General features: G+C 39.2%; 1 protein-coding gene across 2 annotated transcripts in view; it reads right to left on the bottom strand.

The window, feature by feature from the left end:
* The window catches only part of FAM53A (family with sequence similarity 53 member A), a 75,510-nt gene that overhangs the window by 28,774 nt on the left and 20,601 nt on the right, over positions 1-26,135 (bottom strand). For both annotated transcript variants that reach the window (XM_075709235.1, XM_075709236.1), the window contains exons 2-4: positions 24,120-24,366; positions 14,006-14,060; positions 10,935-11,737 (exon numbers count right to left, since the gene is read on the bottom strand). In XM_075709235.1, the coding sequence (XP_075565350.1) occupies positions 10,935-11,737; positions 14,006-14,060; positions 24,120-24,197 (936 nt within the window). In that variant the 5' untranslated portion in view covers positions 24,198-24,366. The remainder of the gene's footprint in view (positions 1-10,934; positions 11,738-14,005; positions 14,061-24,119; positions 24,367-26,135) is intronic.

Here is a 26,135-nt window from a genome sequence, read left to right as displayed (position 1 = left end):
ATTACCAAAATATAATGCCTGTTTCATACAGACATTGTAATCACCATTGTATTTGAAAGAGGAAAACAAGGAAAAGGAATTCAGCTTCCCTTCCTCTGAGTCCTCCTCATACAAAACTCAAACCACAGGGGTGGCAACGGGAGGGGAGTGAGGAAGGGGAAAAACAAATACTAAAGTGGTTTCTATAACCAAAACCCCATAATTTCAAAGCAGATTAAATGACCGCACAACACTAACATGCTACAGGATGATCACAGGAAAGCACAGCTTTAGAGAAGATAATACATTATCACCAATGCCTTACACACTGGCAATTGCTAAGAACATCATTAAAATACCAACGTAAGAATTCAAGTGTTTGGAGAACCCAGACTTAAAATTACACAAGAGCAGATGTGAGAAGAATGAAAGTTAGCACATATTCATCTACATAACAAGACACATAAACAGAAGAAAAACCTAAAGCAAGTGATGAAGGAGGACCTGCAATTCAGAACAAGTTAAAACCACAGTTTTTCTCTATATAACTTTTTGGAAAAAGTGAACTCAAGTTCCCAGTAAGTACTTTGTTGAACAGGGCAGGAGAGAGTATCATTCTCAATTATATCCCAGATTCAAAAAGAATTTGGAGAAAGTTGACAAGAAGTACAGTTTCAACATCTCAATTTGTATTTAAGCATGCTCTTTTTTCAGCTGTATTGAACTGTGTAACTACCTGAACTGTAAAGTTCAAGAAATTGATATAACAAACACTAATTGCTATCAGAGGTGGTTTTACTTCGTGAAAAAATGGGGTTTTTTCCTAAGAAAAAATAGAAATGCTAAAAACACTGGAAGTCAGGCATCCTTCCCAGCTTAATTTGTTGGACTCAACATGTATCATCAAGCAAACAGGATCCAAACTCACCAACCCAGTCTGCCACTAAACAGTCTCCTACATCTTGCTTTTGTAATAACTGGACTCTTAAGTTAGCATTGTTCTGCCAGGAAACCCTTACAGCTTACACAATCAACTACACGTATTGCAAGCCCAAAGGTTCAAATAAACTGTTCAAAAGGAAAGTTAATTCCACAGGACAGTGTCTCTGAATCAAATCCACAGCATTTTTTCCCCATTTTGAGCTGAGTTACACATTACTTATGCACTTGGATAAAACCCACAATTTTTACATTAAAAGCTCAGAGAAGTCAGTTCAGTAGCTATACACCATAGCACCATCTGGTATCCTAAGCCTTATGAGATTCATTGTCAAGTTAAGTTATAAACCTGACCTGCCTTTCTTAGAGCCAAGTTTTGGAAACGTTTACACAGTGCTTACCTCCCCCCGCAAAAGAATGATATAAACCAATATCTTACTTCATTTTAGGAACCTAGACTCTTTCTCACTTCCACAAGAATTCATCACAGCACACTAAAGAACTAAAAACCACACCGAAGTCTCTGCACCTCCCCATCAGCAGTAAAAGCTCCCAACATCTGCTCCCCAACCTGCCCTTTAAAATTAGTCATGGCATAAAGGTTGTCTTTAGGCAACGCTACTACACACATTTTGGTGAAAGCCTCAGCTCTTTGTGCAAGACTAATTCTTATTTCACCTGGTACAGTGCCTAAACTTAGTAAATGAAGTTAAAACTTAAGTGTTGTTACATTGTTTTGTTAGTTATTAATCATAATACCCAGATTTAAAAAATAAATCAATATTTTCAAGCACTGCATATTAAAAACTATCTGGGAAGGGATGGGGGTAACCTTGCTTATAGAAAACAAACATCAGTTTTCAAACACAACAGTGTTAACAAGAACTATGTAATCATAGATAAGCCTTTTAACTAATGTTACCTTAACAAAGTCACTCCTGAAATAGAAAAATTTAGAGACTTCCTACATTACTTTCATGCAGCAGATGTGTTCATCTATTTACGTTTAGAAGGATGAAAGAGCCATACAATTATGACTGAAGTGACGAAATCCAAACTCATAACTGACTGTCAGATAGTAACATAAAGCCCAGTGGAAAATACAGATTTCTAGCAAGGTTAAAAAGCTGTCTTTAAACTTAAGTGAACTACTTATGCCACAATGCATACTCTATAAAAATAGTTTAATACCTCCCTGAAAATACTATTGCTATTCAAGCAAGTTCCTGCCCAAACAATGGACACAGCAAGAGACAAGCACTAGATGCTACACATGATTAATTAGTTTAGAAGAATGCTAACAGGTACAGTATATTTAAACTACATGAATTGAAATACAAGAACAAATTCCTAGTTCAACAGACCCAACATATCACACCCCAAGTGGACGTACAGAGCTAGCAGAGGGAATGGCTTGATTTCCTCAAGTCAGAAATTAGCACTGGCTTTTCTGTGTCAAGTTACTGCTCATTCCACCTGGGGAATCTTGTTTGAGAAGGTAAGCACCATATGAACTAAACACCTCCCTGTATAAGCTCCCCCTACTGATTTATAACAGAACAAAGTTGTGTTGGTTTGGTTTTGGTTTTTTAAATATGTTTGGAGTTTAAGTCCATTTATTAGTTATATACATCTTCACTGCATATTACAGGAACACAGGCTTTTTGTTCTGATGCAATACAGGTTAAGGCATTTTTTTTTTCTTTTTTAAGTTTTGAAAACAGCAGTTGATTTTTTTTTAAACATGAACTTCAACACAGGAAGCAGCATCTGCGTAACACTTCACAAAGAAGAGTATATAAAACTTAAGATGACTGAAGAGGTTTATCACTTTCTACAAGATATTCATTTCACTTAATCTATTTTACTGGAGTACTTTGAACAGCTTTAAATTATTAAGAGACTATTAGTGAAAGGAATAATTTAAATGATTAGACTGGAAATGGAGATCTAGCTGAACACTTTAGCTAGTCCTACTCAAGTCCTCAGAAAGCTCTGCAAGAAGCTGTAAGTCCTTGACTATTATTTCTTACAGCAACAACTACTGCTCATGTGTAATTCTTCTAACTCTCATGAAAAAATATTCCAGGCAAAAAGCACAATCGTTCGTAACATTTTCACAAAACAGAAAAAAATAACTGGACACAGACACCTAGTCTCTACACACCATACTTAATATCTGCTATCCCACTCCAGCAGCAGTTGCTTTCAGAGAGAGACTGAAAGCACTCACATGTTTTCATTAACCAGAGGACCAGTAAGCTTAAAGTTTTATTTCCATAAAATATTACCTGTTATCATGACAGTAGGAAAGAGATCCAAAAATACATGCCACTATCTTAAGTGAGTTTGAATGTATTTTACAGCTTAAGCAAAACTGCCTTTGTTTCCCACAAAAGGCTCTTTATCTGCTAAGGAAACCACATCCCTGGAGGCATTTAAAAGGCTGCAGTGGACCAAATACTAGAAAAATATATATTGTGGGAAGTAATCGTACATCAACAGAGAATTAGACAGGATGATTTAAAACATCCTTCCTCACCCATAATTTCCACAATTGGTTTTTATAGATTGATAGTAAGCCAAATGTAAATAGTCACCCACACAAATTTCAATTCAAACTACCGTACGTTATTTTTCATTTAATTTGAGGATATGGGAGGCATAATCACTACATAGTAGATGCATATTGCTCAACTTTGAAGAAGCCAGCTTAACCTACAATCCAAGTCAAAATACTTGGAAGTTTACCAGACATCTGTTATCCAGAGACAGGTGCAAAGAGTTCAAGAATATCTGTGCTGTTTCACCCATGACAGTGGTGCTGGGATTATCACTGGCCATCACTGAAGTTTGCTCAAAAAGTCTCTCCCTTTTATAAAGGCCACAGGAGAGTAGGCGTCTGAGGAAACTATTCCAACCTTCCACACCCCTGCTTCTCTCCAAAGAGACAGTCTTCCCAACCTTAGCAGTTCTCTAGCTTCTAAACTCATTTGCAATGAATAAATAGCTTGACCAACCTCTAGCCGATCAAAGTTGACTTGCATTCCCTTATTCAAAATCCTGCAGGCATAGCAGTAGTTTATTTTCACTCTTCTGAAGTTTAGAAAACCTACAAGTAAGTACCTTAGTGTATCCATTTCCATTCAGGCATTTGTCCCCCAATTCATAAGGTTGCCCTTAAAGAAAAAAAACAAACTCCAGAAATGCTGAAGCCTTTGGCCTCTTGCATTTAGAAGTACATTGTATAGGCAAACAGTTGAAACATTTTCCTTGAGGTCCACTGCTATTCCTTTTCAGCTATAAATTAAGTTTATACCTAGAATTACCCAAAGTGGATTTAATCCACTGATTTACTTAGCTGGACAATTTTGATAGCCAGCTCCCTTCCTCTGAACAAGACCATTGACCACTGAGCTTAAATTATTTCGTGCCTTTTGAAATACAAATCATTATCTTTTGGTTTCTTGGCTTATGATCACTTATAGAAATGACTACCATGGGAAGAAAAAAAAAAAACGCCCCAGAACTGTTTTTCAAAGCAAAGGTAGGCCAGGATTAGCTTTATTTTTCAAATGTGAAGTTAAAGGCTCCCCTAGGAGTAGGTATTAAATTTTCAAACAAGAACCAAAATTCTGTCCCTGGCTCAATTGCTTCATCCACAGCTGTTCTTTTTGGTTCTTAATGTTATACAATGGGAAACTACTAGTAAATTAACTGTGTTGCATATTTACATTTGCTACAATTTTATTGATCCCAATCAATCCCAGTCCAATCCTTCACTACACAGAGCTCATCTGTATTGTATTTTCCACAAACCATATTCCAAAAGCCATGGGCATCAAGGGCACCCTGAAGCAGAAGATACCCCCATACAGTGCAAGGACATCTACCATCTATTTTATCTGAGAAGCAGCAGTGCACATCAATGCATCACCAAATTGCAAAGCGTCATCCACATGTAGAAAAAAATCAGGCCGATATTCTGACCAAGAGATGCTGTACTACATCTTCTTGCAAGAGTACCACAAGAGCTTAAGTGATTAAGACTTGCAGTTGTATTAAATACCTTCCCCAAATCACACTACACAAGTGTACTGTACTAGGCAGAACAGCCTTTGCTGACTTAACTGTATCCACAAGCAGAAAATACATCTACCCCAAATAACCTGTTTGTTCCCATTTTGACAGGAGGCTATAAGAGACAAGCTTTACATAAGCATCTCGAACTATTTAAAGCAACGTGCTTACTATTTAGAGAACACAATCTCAATGAACTTCACGAGCCATTACTTAACCTACTTTAGCCAGTCCAGGCTTGACTCACAGGTTACCCTGCTAGCATTGTAAGGGACTCTTGATATCACTTTATCATCTTGCACATGCTAAAACAGCAGGCTGGGAGAAAGCCTAACACAAGTAAGCAGCTACTTCACCACACTACTTGTGTACAACACTGTCTTTTCTACATCCATGCTTGAGTTCTACTTACAGCAGTGACACTGTTTGTGCAGCACGGGAACATTGATCTACTTTGTGTAGCATAATCAAAGTGAACAAATCTACTGTAACTATGCCTAACAGGGAGTACCTGGAAATTTTCTAGACACCAAGAATTCAAATAATCAAGGAGAATGCTTCAGAACTTATTTTGCTTGAACTTAGTAAGGCCACAGTATGGCTAAGTCATCTGCCTGTCTGCATACTGAGCATTACAGTGACCTCAAAGAGCAACAAAACAAAAGGAATGCCTAATAGTTCTCAGATAGCAACCACAAGTTTGTTACCCTGGTTTAGATACTTACATGAAATAATTACTCTCACATCTCACTCTTGTATCTATTCACATTGGCTTCTGCAAACTGGGCCACACAAAGTAAAATTCAAGGAAGTGGATGCAGATATTCCTGAAGAGAGATCAGGAGTTACTAAGAAAGTGTCTGCAGGAAAAGTAGCAGTCATCTGATCTACATTCAGCAGCAGCACTCATGTTCTGCCCTTCATAAAATACTGCTTCCTCATCACACCCATCATGGAAGCTTATGCACCCCCACTGTTCATCCCTACTTTGTGTGCCTTTTTAAACAGCTGTAGAAATCACTATCAACTAGTCCTTCTGCTTATCCTTGCACATAAGTGATACTAGTCTTGCTGTTTTGGCCAGAGTTAACAAGTCTTTACGACTCAGATGCTATCTTCTGTGACAAGCCCTCCTTGCTATGTAGATCCACAAAACCACTACGTCGCTGTGACCTGAAGCATAAAATCAATAATCACAAAGCAGATAGAATTTAAGCTCAACTTACTTTAAGGATTGAAGTTATCCAACTGTTTTGCTGGTTCAAGACCTTAAACTCCAAGAAAGAAAATGAATCAAGCATTCAGGTGTTTTGAGAAGGTGATGATGAACAGAGTTTACAGAAGTTAAACTGTTGTGGAATATTGTGGAGGTCCAAGATAAAGGGTTAAAAAAACCCAGATTATCATCAGAAAACAGATCTATTGGTACTTATCAGAGTTTGAACCACTGATGCACACTTTGAAGCCCCCAGGATGCACACTGGAGGAAGTACCACATTGCACATTCATTGTTCCTGCATGCCTCAAAGCAGCTGCTCTCCATCAGGCAGGGTGCCAGGCTACAGAGTGTGGCCTGACCTGCTGTGGCACTTAGGATCTCTCTCAGTACCAAGAAAATCCACTAGTATAAAATCCAGGTGGCCTTAAAGCATTTCTAAGAAGGCAGAAGCACCCTGTGCTAGGAAATCACAACTTCAGATCCTGAGTTCCTTCACTGTTTAGAGACCATTGAAACTTTTAATTGCTTTCTCACCTAGCCTGAAGTTAATGCATGAGATGCCACAGCACTGAATAGTTGAAACTACTACTTACTTGGATAAAGCCAGTTATTTTGTATTAACTATTTAAACAGACCAAAGACCACTTCAGAGAACATATTAGAGAAGGTGGGTTTGTGGGGGTTTTTTTTAAGCATGATACCAAGATTTTTTTTTTTTTTTTTTGCAATTCATGTCACAGCATTGAGGGAAGAGTAGCACAAGAACGTTAAACACCAGAAAGACTTCAAACTACAGCATGTTGTTTGATCTGAAACAGAATTAAATCTTACTGTCACAATGAAACTTGCTTACACACTGAAAAACATGTGCAACCTCTTGGCTGTTCTTTACTTGTCACACCTCAGGATCGACTGATGTAACTCATGAAGCAGAACATCTGAAAAAGCTCAGTAGTTTTCTAGGGTGGAAGAACTCTTCAGCAAAGAAACACTTCTAAACTCCTACTGCAGTTGCCAGTCTAAATGCCACCTTTACCTACTCTGTGGCAGCCTCTGTAATAGAGGCTATTAGCTGCAAAAGAGCACAAGTCCAAAGACTCTTTGCCATGCACAGTCATCTTGAAATACCAGGGTGATCAGATTCCTGCTGCAGTGAAGGAAGACCAACACTCTTCACTGGAACCAGCTTCTTATTTGGGTGATTGTGAACAAATATTAAGTAGGTATAGATACTGTGTTCTGCTGTTCTACAACTCATACAGCTATTCTTGCTGTTATGTATAACTGAATGGAGAAAATTTTGAGTCCTTAGGGGCTGAAAACAGCTATCATATTTGTTATCTATTCCTAAAATCTTTTTCACTTGTTTTTACAGCTGTCTTCATGTTCTGGGTCTTAAGTTTCACAAGTTTGTATTTTCAGCTTCAAGTCCAGAAAAAGATCCTTCCAGAATTTAGTGCTATATGAGAGCTAAACAGTGGTGTACAGCAGCCTGCCTGATCATTTCAATCTATTTCTACATACGTGAATTACTCATTTTACTGAATATTAATGTAGCATTTTCCATGAGAATTGAAGATATGGCATGTTCTTTTCCAAGAGGGCATAAAATCTAAACAAGAAGAGTACAGTGAAGTAAAGCGTGAAGGTCTGCGGAAGAAAATAAAATCAAAGTATACAGAAACAATTCAAGGTGTTAAAAGCTGCCTGATTTCTTTCCTTCTTTTAAATAAAGGCACAAATTAGAATATTTTATAATAGCAGCAACCACCAGGTACATTTTCTAGAACCCGACTAGCAAAAACCAGTTCACCAGTGCAAAAAAAAAGCCAAACAAAAACCACCTTTCATCTCCTTCTCCCTCTAAAGCTTCACCCAAACACAGCTATTCAAGATCTTAATTCAGATACAACAGCACTTGCTTCAGGTTAAAGTAAATAAATCAGTTCTGATAAATACTGATTTCAGAGAATTCCTAGATGAGAAACCTTGAGCAACTTTGGCAGGTGTTCCAATGCCAACCTCTCAGGACTCCAGAGCACTGGCAGAAATGGCCACAGACCCATAACTCCCTTCTTCACGCAGTTGTAGCTCCAATATACCACTGCAATATAAAGTAAGAACTCCCCCTGCCCAGCACCTTCAGATCTATCACAACATGGGTCAACTATGACTTAAGTTCTTCACAATCAATACTAATTATCTAATTACTGACCTGGTTTTGAGCAATATTTGTCAAGTTTAGCTTTTTAGGAAGATTTAAGGACATGAAAGTATTTGCAGCAAAGCTTATCCTTAAAAAAAATTCCTTAATAGCACTTGTTTTCAACATAGGTCTTTCATAAACTGACTTAGAAGTGAATTTGAAATCACAGAAAAAGTATTTTTGGAAACAATAAGGAGACATCAAGATACTTGAAAGAGAGGTATTACTGAACTTCCCCTTATCGTAGTCCTGATCTTCACCTGAGCTATATGCAGATATAGGACACATCCACATATCCGTGTATACACTTCAAAATAAGTCTTCTGTATTATTAACTTATAATGTTTTGCACAGCAGTAATTTTGTTTAAGTTTAAACAGAAATGTTTAAGGCCACAATATAAGTTTCAAAGCATATACATCTGCCAGGATTTGGGGCATGGGGAGAAGGTAGGCTATGAAGAAATACAAGACTTCTAACAAAGTAATTGGGTAAGCAAGCTGTCATCAAAAAAAAAAAAAAAAGACCCCAAAATTTCTTGAAAGCTTAATTCAATTTTTACTTCAAATGTTTTCAGTACTTGCCTAGTTTTTAAACAGATGTTTTCATTAATGTTTAGCATGTTTGGAAACTGATGTATTTCCAAACTATACTTTGTGCCTTTGATTAAATACACAGTAGTACCTTTATAGGAAGGTTCTACTGAAACAGCTACAAAAAAAGCCATCAGGCCTTGACACTGTAGAATGAACTTCGTTGCATGAACTACTCGGCTTATCGCAAAAACATCATTTCAAAATAGGTCTTACAGGAAAAAGTGATCATACTGGCTGAATACTAGTCTCATACTCTTCAGTTCAGCAGCAAATCTAAACAGCCAAAAACCTTTCTATAGACATGGTCTATATCAAGTTTTCTCCATACACACTATTATATGGATTATCTAGAAGGTATAAAAGCTGAGCAACTGAAACTATTCTGTCAGTCTGAAATACTGCATCTCACCTCTACAGCTGAAGAATGCAAACAGGAAGTCTAGCCAAAAAAGGAGCAGGTTTTAAGTGTTACGTTCAGTTTAAGTAAAGAAACCTGCATTAGACCACACAGGCAGCTGAAAAGCAAATCCACTAATATTTCTGGAGTAGATGAGCAAACTAATCTCAGCAGTGATTAACACAGCAAAACAGGTAAGATCTGATTAGCTAACTAGTAAACTTGCATCTTAACCAAAACTCAGAACAGTGTCTAGTCATATCTAGACCAGAACTGGTTACCAACCTTGTCAATAAGGAAACAGATCATTCTGTATGGCTTGTCAATTACCTACTCCACAGCTTCATCAAAAAAGCCGTATTTTTAAAGAAGAAAATCCTTTAAGCTGTAAGTAAGTTGTCTCACAAAGGTGTAAGAGAAGGACAGATGCCATCATAATGACTTTTACCTAAGTGCACGTAATCTAGTTAACTCACTGAATACCCCACAGCAGATACTTCAGTTCCAATACCTTACTAGTATTTTTCCCCACGCATTTCTATGTAAAGCCTACTCATACCAAGGTACCACAGATTGGACATTTTAGCTAGCATACCATTCTGTTCAGCTTTTCTTTTGCACAGTGCATCAAATGCAGGGACACCAGTGCAGAACTATTTCCTTTCCTTACGTTTTTATTACTACTTCTGCAAACTGCCTCCTCCCCACTACTCTTAACAGATCTACTCACACAAATCTCCCAAGTCTGGTATCTACTGAAGGCAGTAGGGTTATATTCTCACAAGCATAAAGTGTTCTCTGACCATAACATAAGACTCAATTTCACACCTACAGAAACTAAATGAGCATCTTGAGTTTTAAACTGTAGCAAGTTGCCTCTGCAGACACAGAAGCTTTGAAAAATGAGTTGTGTACATGCATTTGTATTACATGCAAAGTAGAGGCATGAACTGAAGTTTACTAGTTTTTAAATCAGCACCTTTACTCTCACATGAGGAGGGAAGTAGAATTCTGAGTAACTGGAGTAAGACGCCTCTCCATTGAGCTGGAACATCTACAGTTACTGTATTAGAACACTATTTCTGACTGCTTATTAGCATTTTAATTAGTTAATTCATTTATATAGGGGTTTGCTTGCTCTTATTTAGCTTTATGGAATTACTCAAAACTGTAAAGGCGAGGCTCAAACAGATTTGCACAAGGATGACTTAGAAATCTTTGCACACTGTTCTCATGGCTTCCTTGCATTTTAAAAACAAGCCATTTTTCTTTGGCCTCGGCTTCAAGCATCTTTTCATAGCTCTTTGTACTCTGTATCAAGTAGACTTGGCTTTAGGAGCAAAAAGCAAGTAAGTTGCTGTAGGGTATACTTGCTAGTGCTATAAGAAGCATGCTGAAGGTGGTACATATCAGTACAAGAACACAAGCAAAGCTAACAGCTACAAATTAGTTCAGTTTATCTAGAAATAGCCTTTCTGCAAGAGTTCCCTTCACACACTGAGGAAAGTAAAATCTCACCCGTGTCATTTTAAAAAAGTCTAACGATGGTCTGTTCCATCGTACGTCCTCCTCCCGTCTGCGCTTTAGCCGGCTTTTCTTTTCATTCAGAACGCAAGGCTGAGAGCGGCATCTCAACAAGCCCTGACGCCGGCTGAGCTCGGGTGTGGAGGTGGGAGTGCTGTTGGCTGAAGGCAAGAGATTTCCTGTCTCGGTGATGTGCTCCTGGGAGAGGGAGAGGCGGCGCCTTGGGTTAAAGTCACAAGGGCCTCCAGAATTCCAGCGGGTACTCGAGCTTGTGCTGCCCTCGCTACTGTCCACAAACCCACTGCTGGCAGAGGAAGGTCTGGGTACTGGTGATGTGTTGAAGCTGGTGATAGTGAAGACATTATTTAGTGACAGTATGTTTTGTGGCAGACTGATACTTGTGCTTCTCTGTAAGGTTGCACTTCCATGACTGTTGCAGCGTTGCAAGGTAGCGCTACCACCACTATTACACCGTCTCTTTGACACAGGAGTCCAAACCTTTGAATTGCCAGGCTTCCATGGTGACCGACAACGAGCCAGCTCATCTGGCTCAGAGAGGGACCTACAATGGCGTTTCGTTGGTGGTGCCAAGGGTTGACCCGAGTTTTCGTTAAGGTTTAATTCACTTATCCATCCTGACACCATAGACGTACTGGAAGATTCCTGCTGCCACTGCAGACTACCATTACTGGCAGTGCCGGTGCTGAATGGGCACACTGGAAAAGGGTAAGCTGAATTCCTTGTTGTGTCAGTCTGGATTGGGCAACCCCCATTTAAAGCTTTCCAAGGACTCTCTTCTGAAAACAAAAGAAAGATACAGGTGAAAGATGCAAAAGGAAAAAGACTATTTGTTTTAAAGCTAGTCTAATGTAAAACTGTGAATCGAACTCAAGCTTAGAAGGATGAGCCAGCTCTTAATCAAAATTTCACACTATAGCTACATATTCATTTAAAAAAAAGGCAGAAAATTCCAAAAACATGAAGACCAAATTATTTCAGGAGCCAATCCAGGCATTCCAGTGTTTATGTACCTTGTCAATGCTTCTTCCTGTATGCTGAAAGATTACAGCACTGTGTTTCTTAGCAAGCAACAGGGACAGCTTCCTTACCTGCTTCCTAGTGCACAGGATATACCACAATTAAAACCTGTAACAGTGAACAACCTAAGTACAACCAAAATGGATTAATGAGTAATATGAGAACACACCAGGGATTTTTTTTTTTTAATAAAAGAGCAGGCTAATCTATTCATAGACTGCTGTCCTTCATTTGGCTGTTATGCTTTTCTATTAGGAATACCTTACTAAAGAAAAGTTTCAAAGAGATGAGCATTCACATTCTGTGGTGTGAAAAGTTTTACTTTAAATTGGAAACAGTATAAAGTTAGATCAAACTGCAGATTGGGGTTTTTTTTTTGCTCATATTCAAAGTGGAAGGGAAAAAAAACCACCCCTTAATTCAATGCATAAAATAAAGTGAGAATCCCTTAAGAACCTCCTGCAAGTTCTACTGTGAATACAGACATAACCCATAGCGCACAACTTCTCATCTGAAGTGGCAATGCTGGGTTAAAAGCAGTCTGCCAGTGAAGCCTCTCACTCTTTTGTAAAGCATTTCTTTGAGAACATTCTGCACATTTTACAGCTGTTCCTCCACATTATACAATGAAGTGTAAGAAGAACTACAGCAGACTTTGGATTTGCAAATTGAAAAGCACCAAAACTGTTGGCCAGTTAACAGTGCTTCATGCTTGGTTAGGAAATTTGCTAATTTAAACCAATTAGCCAAGTAAGTTTCACTTATCCCAGCTTTAAAGAAAGAATATTTAACACACCAAGTTCTTCCCCTATGCCTATTTTAAGAACCTAGATATAGCCTAAACATTAAATACTTGTATATTCTTATAGTTGGCTGTCTAAACTGAGTTTTAGAGTAATCAACAGATAAAAGATTTGCTGAGTAGCTTTAAAAGTTGCAAACCCAAATAGTTGTACATGTTCCATGCCCAAAGAATGTCATGGATTATCCTGTTTATTTGGATCTTATTTAAAGAACACCCTATTGTCTCAAAATCATTTAACTGTGCAGACAGCTGGCCTATTCAAACAACATGTTTTATTAGAATTCCTCTGTCCTTCCTCCTCCATTCTTTCAGATGGGTACAACCACATACTGTGCTTTGCCTTAAGCATGTAAGCTCTTCAAGGCAGGGACCATCCATAATTCAATGCAAGTAAAACAGCCATCACAATGGGATCCAGATATGTTTGAAACTCCTAGCATCTACTGTAGGACAGTTTGCTAGCTTGGACTGGCCCAATTTTTAAAAAACCTTAGGAAGCTTTCTCCCAGGCTGGGAGGTTGGTTTAAAGTTTACTAAAAAAAGTCAAGAGTTGCACATGTGTTTTAATTTTTTACATGGCAATGGTATTTAAGATAAAATACCATTTCCCTTTGAAACCTCACACAAACCAAGATTCACGTTTTATGGGGAATGCCACTGAGCAAATAAAAATCCTCCACGCTTAAAGACGCAACAGAACATGCAAAATTTCAAGTCCATCGATTAATAAAGCAGTACAAAGTTTACAGATCACTAAGTGGCATTTTTATTTTTGCTAGATACAGCTTATTCCTATTCTAATAGAACCAATGGGGGAAAAGCAAATAACACTTTTATGAAGACACTGGACTTCAGCTTATGGTTTCCATCATGCTGGATATTCTGTGTGGCAAAGCATGTAAGGTGCGTAAAGATGCAAGAGCTTTTTGCTAGCTGAGGAACCTGAAGAGATGTTTAGCATGAAAAACAGCATTGCTGTGCTTCTGTGCACCAGAGCAGATATTGAACCAAAAAAAGTGTGTTACAAGGGCTTTTACTATGCAAAGCAGGTCACAAGTACAAAACTAACAACCAGCTATTCCCAGTATTGTTGAAAGACCAGCTTAAACCAGCAGGCTCTACAACAGCATGCTCCATCCCCCTCACCTTATTTACAAAAGAAAGGCTGCTTGCTATACCAATTACCTCAGTAAAGCACAGCTAAGGTTTCTGAAGAACTTACCGTTGATTTCGAAAGGGAACAAGCTGCCACTTTTGTTCAGCTTCTCAGATGAGTACTAAAATCAATCAGAAAAAAAAGTTTTAACTGTGTGAAAGAGCATACGCCTCAAGGAAATGGCATACAGTTTTCAGTTTCCCTATATGAGCATTTAACAACGTCTTTAAAAGGGCAGGGTTTTGCTGGGTATCTCGAAGAAATTCCTGAACAGCTGATCTTTCTAAATAAAACCTCCTGCATCTAACTATTTGTAATGTTTTCTGATACATTGCTAAGTTTCAAACTGTTTCAAGAGTTTAAGCATTACCCCATGTGAATAAACTGCAAAATTAAGAGTGGTAATTCACCCTTAATGAAAAAGCTTTGATCCAATTCTCATTTCAGTGGAGAGGAAATTACAGTCTGACAATTGTGTTTCCATTTTCAATCTGAAGGATAAATAGCAAAACACTTCATCTTAAACTAAGAGACTGGAATAGCTTTATCTAAATTAAATATACAAACTCTTAAGGGCCCCCAGAATGAACATTGACCAAATCAGGCTTTACTAGTATTTTACATTTTCTAAAGAATCAATGTAGCAAAATGTTTTTTTTTTTATTTCTTAAGGTGCAAAAGCCATTGAAAAAATCTTTCCTATCCAAAAATCATCTTTTGCAGACTGACAGTTTTTGAAATCACAGTTTACTGGCGATGGTTCACTACTAAAACAATGTAAAAGCCATGCATAAAACAAAGTTTGTGTGTAAAGGGCTTCAGAATTTATGACTGAGCTTCATCAGTAGCGTCTACACAGTAAGACAAGTTTGTATGCAGAATGTTTTCAATTAACTAATTTTACATAGAAAATATTACTACAAAGGCATTCTTAAAGGATCTAGATTTCTCAGACAAAGAACAGAGCTTGATATCCAGCCTCCTGTAAAGGAGTTATAAATAAATGGCTTAAGGCTCCATCAAAGCTCAAGGGCCATTATTTTTACTCCCCACCACCACCACCTCAGGATGGAGAGGAAGATTGCTTTAAAAAGAGAGCAACACACTTTATGTGAACATTGTTTTTTGTGTATAGCCAAAGAAGATAGCATTGTACATACACTTCCTTTCCAGATACAAAGTCAATTTTTAAACAAACATCCTTGGGCTACAAAGCTTTTCTTTCTTGCTGTATAGCAACACAGAGTGCTATGACAACTTTATATACTTGAGCCCCACATATAAGACACAATGGTAAGCTATGGTAATACTCCCTCGGTGTTATTCTTTTAGAGGTAGGAAATAATGGGACAGATGAAAGGATCATAGAATCATACAATTGTTCAGCTCGGAAAAGACCTTTAAGATCATCAAGTCCAACCGTAAGCCTAACACTGCCAAATCCACCACTAAACCATGGCCTTAAGCACCACATCTACACATCCTTTAAATACCTCCAGGGATGGGGACTCAACCACTTCCCTGGGCAGCCTGTTCCAATGCTTGACACCACCTTCCATGAAAGAAATTTTTCCTAATATCCAATCTGAACCTCCCCTGACACAGCCTGAGGCCATTTTCTCTCATCCTATCGCTTGTTTCTTGGGAGAAGAGACCAACACCCACCTCACTACAACCTCCTTTCAGGGAGTTGTAGAGAGCGATAAGGTCTCCCCTCAGCCTCCTCTTCTCCAGGCTAAACAACCCCAGTTCCCTCAGCCACTCCTCATAAGGCCTGTGCTCCAGACCCTTCACCAGCTTCGCTGCCCTTCTCTGGACACGCTCCAGCACCTCAATGTCCCTCTTGTATGAGTGGCCCAAAACTGAACAGTGTTCGAGGTGCGGCCTCACCAGTGCCGAGTACAGGGGCACAATCACCTCCCTGCTCCTGCTGGCCACACTATTCCTGATACAAGCCAGGATGCTGTTGGCCTTCTTGGGTCACCTGGACACACTGCTGGCTCATGTTCAGCTGGCTGTTGACCAACACCCCCAGGTCCTTTTCCACCAGGCAGCTTTCCAGCCACTCTTCCCCAAGCCTATAGCATTGCATGGGGTTGTTGTGACCGAAGTGCAGGACCTGGCACTTGGCCTTGTTGAACCTCATACAGTTGGCCTCAACCCATCGATTGAGCCTGTCCAGATCCCTCTGCAGGGCCCTCCGACCCTCGAGCAGATCAACACTGCTGCCCAACTTGGTGGTGTCTGCAAACTTACTGAGGGTGCATTCGATCCCCCCATCCAGATCACTGATAAGGTTATTAAACAACTGGCCCCAACACTGAGCCCTGGGGGATACCACTTGTGACTGGCCGCCAGCTCCATTCACCACAACTCTTTGGGCCTGGCCATCCAGCCACTTTTCCACCCAGCAAAGAGTATGCCTGTCCAAGCCATGAGCAGCCGGTTTCTCCAGGAGAATGCTGTGGGAAACAATGGCAAAGGCTTTACTACAGTCTAGGTAGACAAGATCCACAGCCTTTCCCTCATCCACTAAGCAGGTCACGTTCTCACAGAAAGAGATCAGGTTAGTCAAGCGGGACCTGCCTTTTGTAAACCCATGGTGACTGGGCCTGATCACCCGATTGTCCTGTCTGTGCCACATGATGGCACTCAAGATGATCTGCTCCATAACCTTCCCCAGCACTAGGGTCAGACTGACAGGCCTGGAGTTCCATGGATCCTCCTTCCAACCCTTCTTGCAGATGGGCATCACATTTGCTAACCTCCAGTCAACTGGGACCTCCCTGGTGACCCAGGACCATTGATAAATGATAGAAAGTGGCTTGGTGAGCACTTCCACCAGCTCCCTCAGCACCCTTGAGTGGATCCCATCCAGCGCCATAGACTTGTGTGTGTCCAAGTGGTGTAGCAGGTCACTAACCATTTCCCCATGGATTATGGGGGCTTCATTCTGTTCCCCATCCCTGTCTTCCAGCTCAGGGGACTGGGCACCCAGCCAACAACTGATCTTACTCTTAATGCCTTCTTTGCCTCAGTCTTTAAGCACCTCAGCTTTTTCCTCATCCTTTGTCACTATGTTTCCCCCCACATCCAAGAAAGGATGGAGATATTCCTTAGCCCTTATTTTACTGCTAATGTATTTATAGAAACGTTTTTATTGTCTTTTACAGCAGGAGCCAGATTAAGTTCTAGTTGTGCTTTGGCCCTTCTAATTTTCTCCCTGCATGACCTCATGACATCCCTGTAGTCCTCCTCAGTTGCCTGCCCATTCTTCCAAATGGTCATAAACATTCTTTTTTTTCCTCCTGAGTTCCAGCCAAAGCTCTCTGTTCAGCCAGGCCAGTCGTCTTCTTTGCTGGCTCATCTTTCAGCACATGGGGACGACCTGTTCCTGTGCCTTTAAGATTTCCTTCTTGAAGAATGTCCAGCCTTCCTGGACTCCTTTGCCCTTCAGGACTACCTCCCAAGGGACTCTGTCAACCAGGTTCCTAAACAGGCCAAAGACTGACCTCCAGAAGTCCAAGGTAGCAGTTCTGCTACCCGCCCTCCTTACTTCATCAATCAAAAACTTTACCATTTTACCATCTCTGCGCCCAAGACAACCTCCAACCGTCACATGACCCACAAGTCCTTCTCTGTTTGCAAACAGGTCCAGTGGAGCACCTTCCCTAGCTGGCTCACTCACCAGCTGTGTCAGGAAGTTATCTTCCATACACTCCAGGAACCTCCTGGACTGTTTCCTCTCTGCTGTACTGTATTTCCAGCAGACATCTGGTAAGTTGAAGTCCCCCACAAAAACAAGGCCTAGCGATTGTGAGACTTCTCCCAGCTGTTTATAGAATATTTCGTCTCATCTTCATCCTGGTTGGGTGGTCTACAACAGACTCCCATCATGATACCTACCTTGTTGGCCTTCCCTCTGATTCTTACCCATAAACCCAATCCTATCATCACCATCATCAAGCTCTAGACAAACAAAACACTCCCTAATGTACAGGGCTACCCCACCACCTCTCCTTCCTTGCCTACCCCTTCTGAAGAGTTTATAGCCATCATTACAGCACTCCAGTTGTGTGAGTCATCCCACCACATTTCCATGATGGCAACTATCTCAATAGTTTTCCTAAGGCACAGTGGCTTCCAACTCCTCCTGTTTGTTGCCCATGCTACATGCATTGGTGTAGATGCACTTCAGCTGGGCTATTGATCCTGCCACCTTTTTGCAGGGGGAGAAGCCCCAATGCCTATGTGACCACAGGACAGGACAGCAATCAGATTTTTAACCTTATTTTTTAATGAACAGTTGCATATGAGACAAGCCATTTGATTTTTCCTTTACATTTGTATCTGCAGATGCATTTATAACTTCTTTTTAAAAAAGGCTACTTTAAGCAAACAGAACTCCAAATTTGAATCTCTATCAGATCTGCAGTTAGCTAGCCCTACTCAAACCATCTGAAGCCTGCAACTTGACAGCAGGTACAGCAGTCACTTTTACTAGTTTGCTTTTCATAACTGTAGTTGCCAGTTAAATAGTATACATATTTAAACAACTAGTATCAATCATTTAATCTAAACAGCTACTAAAGTATCATATAAAACACAAGAGCACAGTAAAATAACAGTAACAGTTACACTGCAGCTGTCCCTGAAGGAGAAAACAAATAAATTAAAGGGACTTAAAGATAAGGTTTTTCGGCAAATTCCTCCCTCTCCAGTTTTCCCCAAATGAAAGGCAATACCAACCTATTCAACTATCAGATAATAGCTAAGGAAAATAATTTTTTGGAACAGAATTCCATGTCAAAGAGTCTTAAAGCTAATGTATCTTGAAGCACATGGAAAAGGATGACTTAATCATAACATAATGATTAGGGATGTTTAAAAGACTATTCACACAGGCTAAGATCTTGGATGCTTAGAAGGAACAAAGCCACACGACAATCCCATGTGGCAATTATTAGATTGATATTTAGTTTTTACAGATAGTTTTCAGCCAAATGCATCTTTAACAAGGTCCTCTTCAGGTAATTAAATAACTCGGGCATTCTGCACTTTAACCACCTTTTTTTGAAGGTAGATACTGAACTACTACATCTTTGAAAGCTGCACACCACTGAAAGCATTTTTTAAGGGGAGCATGGAAGAAGTGGGATCACATACACACAGACTATCTGTACTACAAAGAATGACTGCAATCTTCTCTAACACAGACAGCGGCCCCATCCTTATAGCTATTTCTGATCAGCTTCTAGTGAAGTCAGTGCTCAGTTCTATAAGAAAGTGGAAATATTACAACTACAACTTGTTCTCCTAAGTGATAGTTTTTACTGAATCCTGTTAAGTTATGAAAAAGTGTAATTCTTCAGAGATTGAGACCAAAACCCCTCACTAACAATGTCACATGTCACATCACAGGCAGAAAAGGGACAGTAAGCTGCACCATTTCCAGTAAAAGATCAAGGCACTGAAATAATGGGTGACTAAGGGGAGATTAAGTAAAGACTCTGCTTTATGATATATACTTGGCTTTCTATAACTGAAACTAAAAATACTTGGAAAGACTACCTGGTAGTGTATTTCAATGATGTTTGGATGCCCTAACTTTAGTACACTCTATCAGGCTGTAAAGTGTTTATAGGAGGAAGGATCTTTTTATCTGTATTTTTTATCTATACAGCACATGGCAGAAGTCCCACTAGTTATTATTGTAGCAGGGCACTGAACTAGTTTATCAGCTCTCCTGGGTTGGCTATGCTCTACCCTCCACCATTCAGTCCCTTCATGCTATGACCTCTACCTGAAGCTTCCTGAATGAAGAGCTGCTTTTTTTTTTTTTTTTTTTAACAATTATACTTGAGAAGAGATTGCGATTGCTAAGAACCTTGACAGGGAAGTCTACTATTCTCTGTGTGAAGAAAATCTTCCTCAGAATAAGGCCAAATTATTCAACAAGGTCATTTTCCTGAAGAGGAAACTCAAGAGGTCATGCATGTCCATCTTCCAACTACTGCTTTCTGAATAGATGTTAAAAGAAGCCACCAAGATCTGATGCCTCTTGAGAGCTTTCTGGGCAGCAGGGTGGGGGGGGGGGAAGCACACTAAGATAGACAGACACAAAACAATGAAACTACAAGTCTCACCTAAGGTTGGAATTGTTTGCTTCATGCAAGAAAACTGGTCTATTTTGAAATGCTTGTTCAAAAGTAGAACCTCTTTTGTGCATTTGGAGAGACTATGCTCAAAAGGAATTGTGTCGTATGAAATGAGGACAGCACTGCAAATTTAAGTTGGTCTACTGAGTCTTAGCAGCTGTTCTTTCGTTAAAATATTCACTTAAGACAACACCTAGTCTTGAACTGAGTAAATGGAAGAGGTATGCAAGCAAGACCGACAATGAATTATAATTTACATCACTAATTTAAAAAGGGTTGTCTGCTAGCAAAAACCCAACTGTAACAAAAATAATTCTGGCTGCTCTTCTACATACATTTCAATCTATTACATTAAGATCTTTACAGCCTGTGCTATCCTCCTCATTCTCAGAATGACTTCTTGATCTTTGTAATTTTAAAATTAATTTCTTTAATTTCAAGGCATTTTCTCCAGTTTTGAAGTATATTTGAATTCCTCCAATTTATCAGAATTCTTCCCAAATGACAGGAAAGCCTGCATTTATTATTCAAGTACTAATTTAACCACCACCATACAGATGTGACTTTCATTGTTTGAACAGGCCACGCTAGACCTCCATCTCTCTACCAAATATCCTCCAAATATGACTAGATAGAAAGTAGTGAGGAGAAGCATTTGACCTTTCCTCAGAACAGGAAGAAGTGATTAAGTCAAGTCACATGTTAAGACTCAGCCCTCAAGTCTTTCAGCTAGTCGCTTTCCATCCAAGGAAGCCAGCCCAATTCTAAGACTTTCAACACAAGTCAGCTTCATAAAAATTAAAAGTAATGAAAATCCACATGCACAGAAGGGCTTTATAGTAGAGCTTCTTCCTTCCACTAATGCTTGTCTGGAGATGCTAACATTTCCTTCTAACACCAAACCTTGAAATCTTGCATCTCACACACTTTTACTTCACAAACCAATACTAGCTTCTACATGAATACCAAAAAAAGTACAAGCTTAGCCAGAACATACAGAAAAACCCTCAAGACTCTTAAGTTAAAATTCAAGAGATCTATGTTCAAGGATATAGAGACCAACTATTTGATTTAATGATGCTGTCAACTCATGAAAGCCATAATATGCTCACAGAACATCTCACTGTTGTGAGGCAGAGTCAAGCAGCCAGGGATACTATTCTACCTTGTGAGTTACAGTGCCCACTTGAGATAAAAGCTTGGGACAACCTTCCTGCTTCTACAGCAGGAAACCAAATCATTTGGGTTTTTTCTGAAGGCAGGTGCAGCACAAGACTGTACAACATAACTGAGCATGCACTGGCCAAATGACATTACACCAGCTTGGAAAATTAGCATGTCATTTAACAGAGCAGTAAAAGAAGCTACAGCTAGTATTTTACAACATACTTCAGCAACAGGTAAAGAAAGGTGCTTGGTCATCATACAGCTTACACTGTATTATGTCCTATAAATGTTGTCTTTATGCCCAGCTTGGCTACCTGGCAGGTAAATAGCTTTGAAAGAGCTATTCATTCTTCTTTTCTTTTATAACCCTCATTTTATGAGCTGCATTACAGAATCACTTTTGCCCAGCTATTTTAGCTACTTGTGCCAAGACAAGCACTTGTGCAGATGCACTGTGAAAGTTATCATTAAACTGATAAGGGTTAACATTAACCTGGGCAAGAAAGGTTAGTTTTAATCCTCAATCAGCTCACAAGATGATTCACCACATGGTCCCACAGAACTTTGAACCAGCACAATTAATGAAAGGTGCAGGCAAGACCATTTCAGAAATGCTCTAAATTGCTGTTGCTATTAGAAGAAACTACAGCATTAACCTGAACATCTTGCCAAGAAGTTTGCGTGCTTCTTGCCAAAAAGTCTAAGTGTGCTAGAGCTGATTCAAGACCCTCACTAGCCATCTTTTTCCCTTATTGAAATTTAGCAGTTGTCTTGACTAGTGGAAAAAGTGTACTTTGTTATGTAACCTAAGTTCATGTTTTAGTCAAGAAGTCATCATTCACTCCCATGAATCCTTTTTAGTAGGGAGCAGCCTAGTTGCACACTTTTATTCACATTTGCTTCTCCATTTCCACACCTCAACTTTGTGATTTCCACACTTTTTCAAGCTGCCATTGTGTACAAACAGAACCTGTTCCTAGCCTTGGAACCCATTTTCCACAATAACTAAAGCATTTAAAAAAGCCAGTTACTTGATAGATTAAAGGAGGAGAGGAGCAGAAGGGTGAAGACAAAACCACTGATGAGACATCATCTGCCATTTTCCACTCCACTCATTCTTCTTCATGCTTTATTGTAAGTACAGATAAGGACAGGAATAAAAAACAACCAACCTACAAAATATTACAGCATGCCAACACACTCCTGTATAGACTCCACACAATATAAAAGCAGTAATACATCCTTCTCTGCTCTTACAAGTCCCTGGTCCAAAACCTACAGTGACTATCAGTAAAAGGACAGCTCAGTTTCCAAATTTATGCAAACTTTAGTGCCTCAAAAACTAGAAATTACAAGATGCGGCTACACGTTTAGAGGCAAGCACTGCTACTGGTTACAGGTCATCATTGGCTCACACCTAGGCCCAGAGTGTAGTTGTAAGTGATGAGTTTGCCAGTTCAAGAATACAGCAGATTCTCCTACAAACTGCATATCCCAAGTTCTTCATCAAGCTAGCCAAAATAAATGCAAGCTGAGTAAGCACTTCTAAGAGACTTAACATTGTTCCAAGACCTTATATCTGCCTTTCAAGAATAGCACGTATTTAAGGTGAAGATAGTAAAACCAAGTAAGTTTATTAGAAAAACTCTAAATGGACCTGTTACAGTTTTCAAAATAAAACCATTTGATTAACATCTACTATTAGACATCCTTACTGGACAAAGTATTGGACAAAGAATCAAGCACTTCATACATGAGAATTGCAGGTGCTTGTTCACAAACTCCACTGCATTCAGGATACACTTCACCTGGTTGGGGCTCATGAAATAAGGAAGCAGTTCAGCTACTTAAGTACAAGTTAAAGGCAGAATCTTACTGTGTTAAAGTAACTGAACATGCTTGAGGTTCAATGCTTGCATTATTTATTTTAAAAAAAATAACAGAACTAGAGTTGAACAATACTTTGACATTTAGTAAATTTTTTTTTTCTTCCGCATCCTATTGGTATCCTAAATCTTGACCTACAGAAGGGTGCCATTGCAATTAAAGTCAGTGAAAGAAGGCTAGTGCATTACATAAAGAATATGATCTCAGGGTTCTCAGGTGGGCACCTAAAATTGATGGGAGACTATTTTGTAGTACTCACTCTGGAGTAAGTAATATTTCACATATGAAATGCGAAGAGAATAGATTCCTCAGTGTCTGAATAGCATGCCTGAACCACACCACAGACCCACAGATTAAACCAGCAGAAAATAACCCAACAAAACTTTTCAGAGCACCAGGTATCTGACACACTGATAAAGTACAGATCTACTAGCATCAACAACAATCTGTGAGTCAGTAACCTGACTTTCAGTTCAACTGTATTTACTTGATGACCTGTTCTCCTTCTGCCCAGTGCTGATAGTTACTTACATGGTGGTCACTGATTTTTTGTAAGTAAATGCTGTTGTCGGATATCACGCACTTGGCTATATGAAGTGAAGAAAACTTCACCACATAGCAGTACTTGTGGTTTTTGTTAGGGGAAAAAGGAACCCTGAGATTTTCAGTAATTCTTTTCAGTCATTAGAACACTATTTTGTGAAAAGAATAGGCTTTTCACCGATTATTTACAATGAAGCCGTAAGGTTAAAAAGTCATTGAAATAAGAAAGCATTACTTCAAGCAGGACCACACACTGAAGTTTCACTTTTTCCCCTTGCAACTCTCATCCACCTTGCAAACCAGCCCTAACTTAAATAGCTGAATTCTGGCTGATCTAAATTCTTGCATTTATTATGTAGTTTTGAGTTACTTTTAACCTACTTTGCATTTCACATCTATTATGTGTTATTTTGGTAGATCCTTACCAGATTAATATTGTATGTTTTACATGTCAGATCATCCAAGCTCTGGTTCTGCAGCTTTTCTGTTATTAGTGTTACCATGGTAGTTGTTCCTTTTCCACTGCTCACACGGAAGTGTTGGAGACTCTTCAGTCTCGTGTTTCAATACTCATGAGCCATTTCTGTTTTGGTTTAAAGTCTTGAGAGTTATGCTTCCATCTTATTGCCAAAGTTTATTTCCAAATGCTGTCAGTGTATCATGTCTGATTTCCTGTAAAATTAGGGCAGAAAAAGGAAAAAGTCATAAAAATTCTTGTGTACATCATAATTAGTGTTGTAATAACAGCACTCACGTTTGGACCATTGACTCATGCAAGTATACCACTCTGAACAACACTATTGCCTGGCATTTCAGATTACTTGTCTATTCACGAAAGAATACTCCTATTGAGATTTCACTGATCGCAACTTCAGAAGGGAGAGGAGACCTGTACATAGTAAAGACTAGGATATTATTTGGATGTTTCCTATTACTAAATTAATTCTACCTAGGATTTTTATCCAAGGCAGAAGGAAAGACTTAAGCTTTCCCTCCTTTAAACTACTACTGAAGTCTTAGCCAGGTCTACCAGAACAGCATATGAAACATGCAGATACTTACCCATACTGTTCCATATGTTTAACATTATTTGCCATTTTAAGACATTCTACCATATTGTTTCATCACTAAACCCTTCTTAAAAAGCAGAATGGAACACTGGGTAGCTCAATGCTATACCCACTTTCCAAACTCTCAGCTACTTTTAATATATTCCCTTGTTTTCTCTTTTTAAAGGTTACATAATTGCTACCTGTCAGCAAACACCAGATCTTAAACTTGTAAGCAGGACAGATTACCACACATGTAAAAGCATCAGTGACAGAAGCTTAGATATCTTAATTCTGTGAGCTGCCATCTAAATCAAAAGCACTACGTTCACTGGATGCCTCTTTCTATTCTAAACATCCTCTACAGAATTTCTTCCCCTCTCTCTCTTCCCTCAGCACCAGTAACCCTTAACTGCTGCAATATCATTCCTCACTGTCTTCCAAAAGTCTTTTAGGTGGTTATTTTTACCACAGCAAATGGAACTCTGTGCTTTCCTCAACTCCACCTCATTCTTCCAGTTCTCAAGAAACAGAACCACAGGACTTCAGCTTCTTTGTTTTCCTCCTTCTATCATCAAGTTTTTCAGGCTCACCACAGTTCTCAAATTCACTTCCCATTTTCAAAACCAAGTCTACGCTAGTATTAATCGTAATTTCTTCAAACTACCTTCAATGAACTCCTCTTCCCATAACTTTGCCTGCCTACGTTAACAAAAACATCTTAACTCATGCTGACGATCCATTAGTGACATGTATTAACCATTCTTGCTTATGATTTAAGTTGGTCAAGCACATTCAGTGACTGCTTGTGGAATTAAAAAAAGGGAAGAGATCCACACACAGGTATTTCCAAATGTAAACAAAGCAGCATGAGCCTTGGGGAAGGAACACTGATGCTGCTAGGACAAGCAGTTTATTTCCATTTGCTAGATTTTAAAGTCTACAGTAAAAAAAAGAATAGCAGAAAATAGTAATTTTAAATGAATATTTCCATAAAATATTGCTTCTTTTCCACACTGCTACTTATCAGTTGTCTAAATAACCAGTAGTAATAAGAAAAAAAAGCCATTTGAGTCCATGACCCAAGTTAAACCCATTTAAAACTAAGATATTAATAGTATTAATGGTAATGTTCGATTATCTTTTAAACCTCTTGCCTTTGAGTACATCCTCAAATATGATTTTCATATGCTAACCATACACTATTTCACCCTCACAGAAGTCTGCTACATAACAGCCTCCCTGGGCCTGAGGGCTGCCCACAATGATAATTTCTGCCCATCTTTTGGCCTCATTCTCATATCTACTTTTATTTGCTATATGATGCTTACAAGTGCTCCTCAACCATAAATAATGCCACCCAGATATCTGGAGATCCCACTGGTCTCTTTT

The sequence above is a fragment of the Pelecanus crispus genome, chromosome 4 (assembly GCF_030463565.1).
Source record: "Pelecanus crispus isolate bPelCri1 chromosome 4, bPelCri1.pri, whole genome shotgun sequence".
In the NCBI taxonomy this organism is placed as follows: domain Eukaryota; kingdom Metazoa; phylum Chordata; class Aves; order Pelecaniformes; family Pelecanidae; genus Pelecanus; species Pelecanus crispus.
The sequence above is the reverse complement of the archived record's forward strand: the minus strand, read 5'-3'. Positions and strand labels throughout refer to the sequence as shown.